Below are 12146 nucleotides of genomic sequence, written 5' to 3'. Positions count from 1 at the left end.
AGCACTGCTTTGCATCCTACATCCACTGACACAGATAGTCTGGCCTTTAGATGCCCCCCTAATTATTTCCATCAAGCATAACTTTCTTGTTGCATACAGCAGAGGACAGACCACCTTCAGGGTTTGTGCAACAGTAACATTTCATCCAAGTGTTTCTAACAACTCTACACAAAAATGCAGACCTGCCTCTCCCTGCTGTTTAAGTGCTTCACCTAGCACTAGGGAAGAAACATCAGTACCAACTCCAACAAGAACCACAATGAACAGACAGTACAACTTAAGAAACTCAGCAAAGGGTTCAGAGGCCCTGTGTCAAGGGATGCCTTTAACTTATCTGTGCCTTAACATCCTCAGCTGAAATTATAAAACTGAAGATACTCCCAGGTATCTCCCTCATATAAGAATCAATTTAAGGAGTAGCAAAGTAACTAAAAAAACATGTGAAGTACAACTTTCCCAGACAAATGCTAAATAATATTGATGCCATGCAAACCTGTCAATTCCGGCTCCAAGGGGAACAGAGGAATCCAAACTCTCTGCCAGCTCTAAGGGCAGAGCATAATCTCATTTAGGACAGCGGCTAAATTATTCAGGCTTGAGGCCTGAGGTCTCTACAGAACATGGATTTGATACAATCAGTGAAGAAAAACTAAATACATACTTTTCCTCTAGATACTATTTTTTGTATATATTTAGTGTATACACTAGATTCTGGTACATAAAAAATTAAAATTGAGCTAATCATACCTAGTAACTTAATTTTTCTGGATAACTGGGAACAGGCTAGCTTTCGGCAACAGGCCACTTTGGCTTAGCTCATAGAAGACAAACGTTCAATGGCAGCATCGTTTGAAAGCCAGCATTCTACATTAACGATTTTATTCTAAACTTCCAGAAACTTACTGTAAGAAATAGTCCAACAGAAGATGTATACTTTTATAGAATACATCCAAATAACTGGCCTAAAATAGAACCATCAAGACCAGGGTTTTTAGACATAAAGAGCTTCCCTGAGAGAAATAACAAAATTATTTTCCTTCCCCTAACAGCAAAGAAAGGCAGTGGATGCCTCTGTTTTTCAGCCTTACAGTGATTTTTAAAAAAAATACAAAAATGTAATAGAGAGCAACCTGATGAAAATAACAGCGCTACCACTTATGAATTCTTTGACCTTCGGGAAGTCATTTCACCTATGTTTCAGTGTCCTTACCTGCAAAAATGACAAAACCTCTATCTTGCTTATACCATAGGATTGTTGTAAAGGTCAATCAAGATCATCTAGATAATAAGACTGTAAATTACTGACATGTGATACAAATATAGCCTACATCTGGACAAGTTCTTCTGCTTGCGGCAACTGTGAAGTGTCAGTGAGCCTGTTATGCCCTCACCTGCTCTCGCACTTACCTGATGATGAGCAAAACATGCCAGTGCTGAGAACCAGGAAGGCCAGCATCATTCGACTCACATGCAGCCCAAACTTCTTGCAGACAGCCCTAGAGGAAAGGCAAAGGCTATCAGCACAGCGAATCTCCGGGATGAAAGTTTCAAATCAAAGGACAAAAACATGCCTGCATCACAGAGAACACTGAAGATCTAAAGTCAAATACAGAACTGTCTCAATAGGTCTGTTAGCAATTCTGTGTGCGTAAGAAACCCAAACATTCTTATTCCTTATGCAGGAGAGAAGCTCTCTGCCTAAGTAAGAGGAAATGCATACTTCCCGTGCTAACTGATGTCTGCTATCAACAGGAGAACAGCCTGACTGTAGGAAAAAGAACAGGCCTCAGATGGGCACGGGTTAAAATCCTGGCCCTTCTACTCACTAGCAGTGGTACCCTAGTCTAGCTGCATAATCTCTGTCGGAGTCCTCATCTGTTAAATGGGGATAATGATAATACTTACTGCATAAGGTTTCTGTGAGGACAGTGCATGGCAAAGTGCTCAGAAGAGTGCCAGGCACAGAGTTGCCCAATAAATGGCAGTTATCAGAAAGAAAAAAAAAAAGACTAGGAGATACATTTATCTTACTTATACCATAGAATTGTTGTATAATTCTATCAACAATATCTAACACAATTCTATCCTTTGCTTCCATGAGTTCAACTGTTAGATAACTCACAAAAATGGAATTATGCAATATTTGCTCCTCTGTGATTAGTTATTTCACTAAGCACAATATCCTCAAGGTTCATTTACGTTGTCACATTTGTAGGACTTCCTTCTTTTTTAAGACTAAATAATATTCCTTTGTATGTATATATCACATCCCCCCTGCACCCACCCACCCATTTATCTGTCGATGGATATTTAGGTTGTTTCCAATCTTGGCTATTGTGAATAATGCTGCAATGAATACTGGAGTGCAGATACCACTTTGGGAATCCTGTTTTCAATTCTTTTTTTTTTTTTTTGGGCTGTGCAGTGCAGCATGTGGGATCTTAGTTCCTCAATCAAAAATCAAACTCACATGCCCTGCATTAGAAGCACAGAATCTTAACCACTGGACCACCAGGAAGTCCCTGACTTCAATTCTTTTATATAAATTCCCATAATTAAGTTTGCCAGATCATATGGTAGCTCTGTTTTTAATTTTTTGAGGAACCTCATACTGTTTTCCACAGTGGCAGTACCATTTTGCATTCCCACCGACAGTGTGCAAGGGTTCCAACTTCTCTACATCCTCATCAACACTTGTTGTCTGTTTTTAGACAAGTCATCCTTTTTTCTTTTTTTTAAGTGGAAGAATAGTTGATTTACAATGTTCTGTTAGTTTCTGGTGTACAGCAAAGTGATTCAGTTACATATACATATATATATTCTTTTTCATATTCTATTCTATTACTGTTTATTACAGGATATTGAATATAGTTTCCTACAACAGTAGGACCTTGTTGTTAACCTATTTTATATATAGTAGTCTGTATCTACTAATTCCAAACTCCTAATTTATCCCTCCCACACCCCTCTTCCCCTTTAGTAACCATAACTTTGTTTTCTATGGGAGTCTGTTTCTGTTTTGTAAATAAGTTCATTTGTATATTTTAGATTCCACATATAAGTGATATCATGTGGTATTTGTCTTCCCCTTTCTGGCTTACTTCACTTAGTATGATAATCTCTAGATCCATCCATGTTGCTGCAAATGGTATTATTTCATTCTTTTTATGGCTGAGCAGTATTGCATTGTATATATGTACCACATCTTCTTTATTCATTCATCTATCAATGAACATTGAGGTTGCTTCCACGTCCTGGCTTTTGTAAGTAGTGCTGTTATGAATACTTAAGTACATGGACCTTTTCGAATTATAGTTTTCTCTGGATATATGCCCAGGAATGGGATTGCACGGTCATATGGTAGCTCTATTTCTCGTTTTTTAAGGAACCTCCATACTGTTTTCCATAGTGGCTGCACGAATTTACATTCCCACCAACAGTGTAAGAGGATTCCCTTTTCTTCACACCCTTGCCAGCATTTATTATTTGTAGACTGTTTGATAATGGGCATTCTGACAAGTGTGAGGTGATACCTCATTGTAGTTTTGATTTACATTTCTCTAAAAATTAGCAATGTTGAACATCTTTTCATGTGATTATTGGCCATCTGTGTCTTCTTTGGAGAAATGTCTACTTAGGTTTTCTGCACTGGGGTTTTTTTTTTGGTTATTGAGTTGTTTGCATATTTTGGAAATTAAGCTTTGTTGGTCACATCATTTGCAAATATTTTTCCCCAGTCCATAGGTTGTCTTTTTGTTTTGTTTATGGTTTCCTATGCTGTGCAAAAGCGTATAAGTCTGCACAACGTTGTAAATCAACTATACTTCATTTTTAAAAAAATCTTTTTTAAAAAGCAGTTTATAAGTTTGATTAGGTCCCATTTGTTTATCTTTGCTTTTATTTCTACTGCCTTCAGAGACTGACCTAAGAAAACAATGGTACGATTTACGGTCAGAGAACATTGTACCTATGTTGTCGTCTAAGAGTTCTATGGTGTCATGTCCTATATTTAAGTCTTTACGCCATTTTGAGTTTATTTTTGTGTAATCGTATGAGAATGTTCTAACTTCACTGATTTACATGTGGCTGTCGTTTCCCAACACCACGTGTTGAAGAGACTGTCTTTTCTCCACTGTGTATTCTTACTTCCTTAGACAAGAGCCATTCTAACAGATGTGAAGTGATCTCACTGTGGTTTTGATTTGCATTTCCCTGATTAGTGATACTTGACCATCTTTTCATATGCCTGTTGGCCAGATTATTAGGTTTTTTACTACTGAGTTAGAGGAGTTACTTATACATCTTGGAAATGAACCTCTTACCAGATATATGGTTTGCAAATATTTACTCCCATTCTGTAAGCTCCTTTTCACTCCATTGATTGTTTAGTCTCTTGTTTCTTACTTATGTTTTCAATTCCTTCTTTTATTTAAAAGTATTAAATTATTTTATATTCTTATTTTAGTAATTCCTAATAAATGAAGTTTTGCAGGTCAGCTTTCTATTAATTATCTTTGTTGGGTTTCACTCATAATGTTTTGTTCCCTTCTGTGCTTTGCCATTTATTTTTATTATAATTTCTGGTTCACTAGAACTTTATCTTTGGTAATTTTTTGACACCTGGATTAAGGATCTACTTCTCTAGAGAAATTTTACATTTGTTTTTGCAAGATGCCTGAGAACACTACCAACCCAGGACAATTTAAAATAAATTCTCAACTTGGGGTTTAGGGGACCAGGTGGGTGATTTGAATTCAGTCCTGAACTCATATGAAGACCAACTTAAGGTTACAGTCCTCAAAGACAGCACTGGATTTCTTTTTTTCCTCTATTCCACCCAGAGTCAAGGCCAAAGAACTTTTTTATCTGATATTTTTGGCTCTTTTGCAGTGGGAAGACTTTAAGTAATGATTACTAACTCCAAATACCTTTTAAAGCATTCTTAAAATAAGATGTTTGTTAGGTTTCATGTAAAAAGAGGTAGCTATTTTTATTACTGGAATACCAAAATGCTTAATAGTTTCACTAATATTCATTCAAACAATAGGTACTTGGTGAAACACAATGTACTGGGTGCAAATAAGAGCAGTGAGTCCCACACTGGGAATAATTTCCTATCAGCTAAACTCAAAGGGACAAGAGAGGAATCATGATCTGTCTCTTAGGACCAAAAAAAAAGAAAAAAGGAAAAAAAGGCTCTACTAAATCCTATCAACTCAAATACCAGGGCTCTAGGCACGCGGGCTTCAGTAGTTGCCGCCTGTGGGCTCAGCTGTTGTGGCACACGAGCTCTAGGGTACACGGGCTTCAGTGGTTGTGGCTCACGGGCTCTAGAGCACAGGCTTAGCAGTTGTGATACACAGGCTTAGCAGTTGTGATGCACAGGCTTAGCAGTTGTGATGCACAGGCTTAGTTGCTCCGCGGCACGTGGGATCTTAGTTCCCTGACCAGGGATCAAACCTGTGTCCCCTGCATTGGCAGGCGGATTCTTAAGCAATGTGCCACCAGGGAAGTCCAGCAGTTAGATATATATTAACAGAATTAAAATTAATTAAATATTAAGATATGGCATTTATCACCTCAGGAAAGAAAGTGATAATTAGAAGTATTCCCTTCCAATTGTTTGTTTCAAACAAGAAATCACACTTTAGAAACAATATTAGAAGTTAGAAGGAAAATGTTTTCTATTTTTAAATGCTTTCAATAGAAAATGTTTAAAAGAATATTTTTTCTATTTCTGCTTCTACTATCAGAGAAATAATCTATGCTATATTGGGCTTCCTCAAAGCACTTTTAGAAGCAAAGCTTTTATACTCACTTGTAAAAGTAAAGTTCACATATACAGCTCACAAAAGCCAGCAGACATCGTAAAAAGTAAAAGACAAGAATCTGAAAGAAATCCAGAACAAGAAAACAGAAGTCAGAGATACAAGTTAGAAAAAACTCTTAAAGATGAAACCACTCTCATTTGTCACTAATAACTATAAATTGGTATAATCCTTTTGAAAAGCAATATGTATCAAGAACCATGCAAATTTCCATATCCCTAAATTCAAGTATAGACATATATCTACTTCTCTGATTTCAGCCCACAGATGTAACACAAAATATGGGAGGGGAGTTCTATTCATAAAATGTTAATTGAAGCTCTACTAATTTAGAAAAACTATTTTAAAAACTACAAAATGTTCAATTACAGGGAGATGGTTAAATTATATCTATCTCATGGACTATTATACAGATATCAAAGTGGTTATAAAGACAGTGGAAAAATTCTTATGATATAAAGCTCATTCAACAAGCATTTCTTAAACAATTATAATAACTGATTGTAATTATTACAAAATTATTATTACAAAATACTAAATGAAGATATAGGCTATAATATTGATATTATTTATACATCAGAGTTATAGCTATGGAAATCAGAAGTATATGAAAAAAATGGAAAGAAATACGATAAAATGGTAGTAAAAGTGGCTGTATCAGGCAAGTGACCCTTAGATGCGTATTCTTCCTCCTATCTTTCAAATGTCTGTAATGTGGTTTTATTAATTTTATGAATTAACATGAATTTTAAAAATAAAAACAACAAAATAATAAGAATTGTATCCAATCACTTTTATACTACAGTATACTGGTATGATTAAGAGCAATGAATACCTCTGAATATAAGCACTATTTAAATATATTCTATAATTAATGTTACTGCATATAACTTAAAAGTACTTTCTGTTTTCATCATTATAATCAAAAAAATTCCAAAAAGAATTCAATCAAGTGATCAGCAAATGCCCGAATTCATTCATAATTCAATAAAAACGTACTGAAAACCTACTATGCACTGAGCACTCTTCTAGATGCTACTAGGAATACAGATAATTTTAGTACAAACTACCCATATTTAAGGACTCCTCATCTGGTTGGGGAGGGTACAATAACACCTTTAGAAAGTTAAATATTAACACAAGTTAATATAAGAATTATATTTGGGAATAGGACAACGATGCCCCCATAGCAACTAATATTCAACATAACTGGATGTCAGGTCAGTGCAAAAAGACACAAAAAAGAAATGAGATATAAGGAATGGAATAGAAGAAACTAAACTCTATAGGCACAGATGAAAGAGAATCCAAGAGATTCACCTGGCAAACCACTGACACTGAAAAGGAAATTCAGTGAGATTTAGATTAAGATCAAAAAGCAAAAATCAACTGTGTTCCTCTTTACCTGCAATGACCTTCTAAAAATATTATGGAAAATAAGACACCATTCATAACAGAAAAAGTATAAAAAATCTAGGCATTATCCTAATCAAAGAATGAATAAGCCTGAGATGGATACATTCTTTAAATTTTATTAAAAGACACAGAAAACCTGACTAAATGGATAAGTATATCATTTCTGGAATGGAATGACTTTAACATTCTAAAAATATTGATTCTCATATTAATACAAAAACTCAATGAAACTCCAATCAAAACCCATGAGAATTTGGGAGGGGACAAACTGATTCTAAAATGATTTTTAAAATACAACTTTAAAGTGGATAAAGTGAGAAATTCATCAGCCAAATATTAACATACACCACAAAGCCAAAAAACAATATGGTACTCGCTGACAAACTGACCAGTGACATACTATAAAAAGACCAGAAACATACATGGGAATGAGGTGTATGACAGAGATGGTATTACAATTCAGAAGGAAAAGCATGAGTTATTTCGCAGATGGTGCTGGAAAATCCCGTTCACCATATAGAAAAAAATAAAGCTGGATCTTTCCACAATTCATAAAAAATAAGTCAAACGGATTAAAGCCTTATATGTGAAAGATAAAATTATAAATTATAAATTATAAAGTTACTGGGAAAAAATACATAAGAATATCTTTGTGCTTGAGGTTTGGGAGGGGGCGGGGGGTGAAGGGGAAGCTGAGACGAAGCAAGAGAGTAGCACAGACATATATATAGTACCAACTGTAAAATAGATAGCCAGTGGGAAGTTGTTGTATAACAAAGGGAGTTCAACTCGAGGATGGAAGATGCCTTAGAGGACTGGGATGGGGAGGGTGGGGGGGACTCGAGGGAGGGTGGGGGGGAGTCAAGGGAGGGAGGGAATACGGGGATATGTGTATAAAAACAGATGATTGCCCACAAAAAAAAAAAAAAAAAGAAAGAAAAAAAAAATATATAAGCTACAAGGATATATTGTACAACACAGGAACTATTTTATAACGACTATAAATAGAGTATAATCTTTAAAAAAAAAAAAAAAAAAAAACAGATGATTGAACTGGGTGTACCCCCCCAAAAAATAATAAATAAATAAATAAAATTAAAAAAAAAAAAAGAATATCTTTGTGACCTGTGGTGAAGGATTTCTTTTAGAAAGACCCAAAACCCACCAACCGTAAGTCAAAAACTAATGGGTTTGACACTATCAAAATTAAAGATTTCTGTTCAACAAAGGACCACAGACAAAGTCAGTAGGCATGTGACAGCATAGGAGAAAGGATTTCTGGTATCTAAAACCTACAAGGGATTACTACTGAGAATTTCTATAAATCACAAGAGAAAACCAGAAAACCCAACTGAAAATCAGGCAAAGGATGTTAATAGGTAATTCACAGAAAAGGAAATGTGAATGACTAATAAATATTTGAAGAAATTCTCCACCTTACTGGTTGTCAGAGAAAAACATCTGCATATATGAGAAGGATAAAAATTGGAAAGTCAGAAATATCAAGTGCTCAGGAGACACTAGGAAGCTGAAACTCCAAACACTGTTGCAGGGAGTTAAAGCTGAATAGCCATTCTGGAGAGCAATCTGACAATGCTCCACAAAATTAAGTAGCCCATGGATCTATACATGGGATCCTACTTCAGAGCGTTTAGTTCAGAGAAATTCACACCCCACTCCACAGGGAGACAAAACAAAGCCGTTCTTGTTTAGGGTAGCAAGAAGCTGTAAAGGTAAGCATCACTAAGGGTGCCAATTACAACCATATTGTCTTTCAGCAACAATCTACCCTTTTCCACTCTGAATTATCATCTGGGGCTGGGAGTCTATAAACCACAACTCTCCCCTGCCCCGTGTCTCCCACTGGCAGAATTTTAAAAGGAGGGAATTGAAAGAAAGAACAAAAGATGGGAAATCTTTATTCATGTTTCGCTTGCTGTTTGTATCACTGACGTAAGAGGAAGGACTCCGCGTTGGATATGCCAATGGATATCCGAGTAGAAATGGAAACTTTAAGCTCTATATACTGTTATTTCTCTATTAAGTCTCTCATCCTGTACATCTTTCCTCTGATAAATAAGTTCAAAAAATCAGAAATAAGATACTAGTTAGGGAACAGAGGGACAGAGTTCTATCACATTCTACAGGTGATACCTTTCTGATCATTCTAAAATGCAAATGTAATCATGTCTCCCCTCTGCCAAAAACTTTAGATGGCTTCACAATACACTTGGAAAAAAGAAAGTCTAATCGCCTAAACCCAACCAGGTATTGTATAAATCTGCCCTTTTCCTATCTCTCAGTCTCACCTAATCCACTCCACCACTCATGCTCTCTTCCAAGTGTCAAACCTACTGGCTAGGGACTTTGGGACTTGAGGAACAACATGGTGTTAAGTTCCCTGGGTTTTCCTCTCATCTTCTAGATTCCAGACTTGGAGCTAAAGAAGTTGGAAACTAGAAATGCCAATGTACACAGACAAAAAAGCCCCCTCTATCTAGCCATAAGACCAAGAAAGGAGCAGCCTAGCAAGATAGAAAACTTTTAGACAATAACCACTCTACTCCAGCCAAGCACCCCAGAGAAAAATGTAGCCCCACTGCCACCCATGCCATCAAGGGCCAGCAGAAGGCAAGGACTCCCCGCCAGTGGTAAGGAGCTCCCTCTTTCACCACAGTATCAGTGGAGACCACTTGGAAAGCCTGGACTTCTGCTCCCCTAAACCTAGCAGTAATGAGGTACCTATACCCTGACCACTAGGGTGGTATTAGTGGAGGCCTACCGGGGAACCTGGACCTCTAGACACAACTGGCAGTAACAAGGTAGAGAACCGTCACCTTTTTCCTACTGTAGTGGTATCAAAAGAAGTCAGCTTTCAATAAGAGACAGAGTAGTGCAGAGGTAGCATGCTAGGTCCATGAATAAGATCCAGTCTCATACTGTAATACCCAAAATGTCCAAGTTTCAACTAAAAATTACTTTTCAACCAGGAAAATCTCAATCTGAAGGGAAAAAAGTCAATCAACAGATACCAAAAACATGATGAGCTATTAGAATTATCTGAAAAACTTTTAAAGGAGCCATTGTAAAAACACTTCAATAAGCAATTAAGAACACACTGGAAACGAAAAAATAGGAAGTCTCAGTAAATAATAAGAAGATAAAAAGAAAAAACAAATGGAAATTTTAGAATTGAAAAAATACAATAACCACAATAAAAGCTCAATGGATAGGCTCAATAGCAGAATGGAGGGGACAGAGGAAAGTATCAGTGAACTGGCAAACAGAAGATAGAAACTGTTCAACCTGAACACAGAGAAAGCAGACTAGGAAAAAATGAAGAGAGCTTTAGGGACCCAAGGGACTATAATAAAAGATCTAACATTCACATCATTGAAGTCTCAGGAGAGGAGAAACATGGCAGGAGTGAAAAAGTACTAAAAAAATAAAATAACAGCTAAAATCTTCCCAAATTTGAAAAAAGACATAAGCCTAAAAATTCAAGAAGCTGAGTAAACTCCAAACAGGATAAATCCAAGAAATCCATGCTAAAGACATCACAGTCAAATTTCTGAAAGGTTGTCAGGTTAGGTCTCAGTTAACTCCTAATTATCCTTCAGTACTCTATTTAAATGAAGCTCTCCTAATACGCTAATACATTGCACATTGCACTTTTCCTCCAAGACCCACTGCACTTATAATTACTTGTTCCATGTTCATCTTCCCCACTAAACTATAAATTCCATGAGGGCAGGGATTTGGTCATGGTTATACCCACGGCACTTAACAAAGTATCTGCCAAATAAAAGTTTCCCCATTAATATTTGTTGAATAATGAATGAAATGATTCTTCTTCAAAAAAAAGTCCCCTCTTAACTACCAATATGTTTTGTCCTTTTCACAAAACTGTTCCAGAGACTCACTCACATCTTAATCAGCAGTGATTGTTTCCAGGTTGGCCTGCTCTTACCTTATTAGTTTGTAAAATTCTTGCATGAAATGCAGCTGGCCAGGCATGAAGCAACAGGTAAGCATAGGAGCGAATGGCATAAGCTGGGGAATATTCCCAAGTCTGAAACCCTTTCCCATAGATGAGGTAGTGTGTCTGAAAGTACAAAATGGATGGATTTGGGGTCATACTGGCCAAAAATCCTTGTTAAGAGGATGCAGTAAAGTTTCTAATAAAAACATTAACTAGACAAAGGTACACAAAAATAATGAAATTCTCAACAAGAGTTGCAACTAATGGATAAGAATCAAAATGACCCAATAGTGAAAAATATTGACATTATAAATCCTATAAGATTATGGTTTGACCAACATTGAAAGTTTGAATTTTACCCTTTACTCATTTTTTTAAAATACTCTTTATAGACAAAACAGGAAAACTATAAATCTTATATTTTCCTTAAACTACCTACACAAAAGGATTCTTTATTTTTTATGCAAAATGTGATCAGAAAAATTTCACCCCTGAATTTCCTATATCAGGGAGTCCTACACTCTTATAAATGTATAAACCAAGAAACAGCAGTATAAGCATAGCATGTAGTAACATTATTTTAGTAAACATCAAAAGAAAAAAAAACTAAAAAGTTTAAAGAAAGTGGTTGCCTCTGGGGACAGGGATTTGGACATGAGAAGTGGAACAGAGAATTACTGCTTTTCCTTTACATTTAACATTTTTAAACTACCTCAAAGTATTATTTTGATTTAACAAAACTTTTAAGAAAATTACAAATTACGTCTTTCTGTGCAAGGGCCGAATTCCTATATCCTTCAATAGTAGGTAAATCATCAGCTTAGAATACATACGTCAAAATAAAGTTATTTTACTGGTAGTCACACTTGTATGTTATTTGTATCTTGATTAATACCAAGATCCCAAGCAGTGAAATCAAG

The 12146-nt window shown here is 36.0% G+C and overlaps 1 protein-coding gene across 11 annotated transcripts in view; it reads right to left on the bottom strand.

Annotated features, from left to right (window-relative positions):
* Positions 1-12146, bottom strand: part of ALG9 (ALG9 alpha-1,2-mannosyltransferase) — a 93002-nt gene that overhangs the window by 79618 nt on the left and 1238 nt on the right. For 10 of the 11 annotated variants that reach the window (XR_009047452.1, XR_009047451.1, XR_009047454.1 and 7 more), the window contains exons 3-5: positions 11215-11349; positions 5819-5889; positions 1408-1496 (exon numbers count right to left, since the gene is read on the bottom strand). Coding sequence is in view for 7 of the 11 variants with exons in the window: in XM_057695213.1 (XP_057551196.1) it covers positions 1408-1496; positions 5819-5889; positions 11215-11349 (295 nt within the window). In the remaining 4 variants the exon portion in view is untranslated. The remainder of the gene's footprint in view (positions 1-1407; positions 1497-5818; positions 5890-11214; positions 11350-12146) is intronic. The other variant, XM_057695209.1, reaches the window with a different exon arrangement.

The sequence above is a fragment of the Hippopotamus amphibius genome, chromosome 9 (genome assembly GCF_030028045.1).
Source record: "Hippopotamus amphibius kiboko isolate mHipAmp2 chromosome 9, mHipAmp2.hap2, whole genome shotgun sequence".
NCBI lineage: Eukaryota > Metazoa > Chordata > Mammalia > Artiodactyla > Hippopotamidae > Hippopotamus > Hippopotamus amphibius.
The sequence above is the reverse complement of the archived record's forward strand: the minus strand, read 5'-3'. Positions and strand labels throughout refer to the sequence as shown.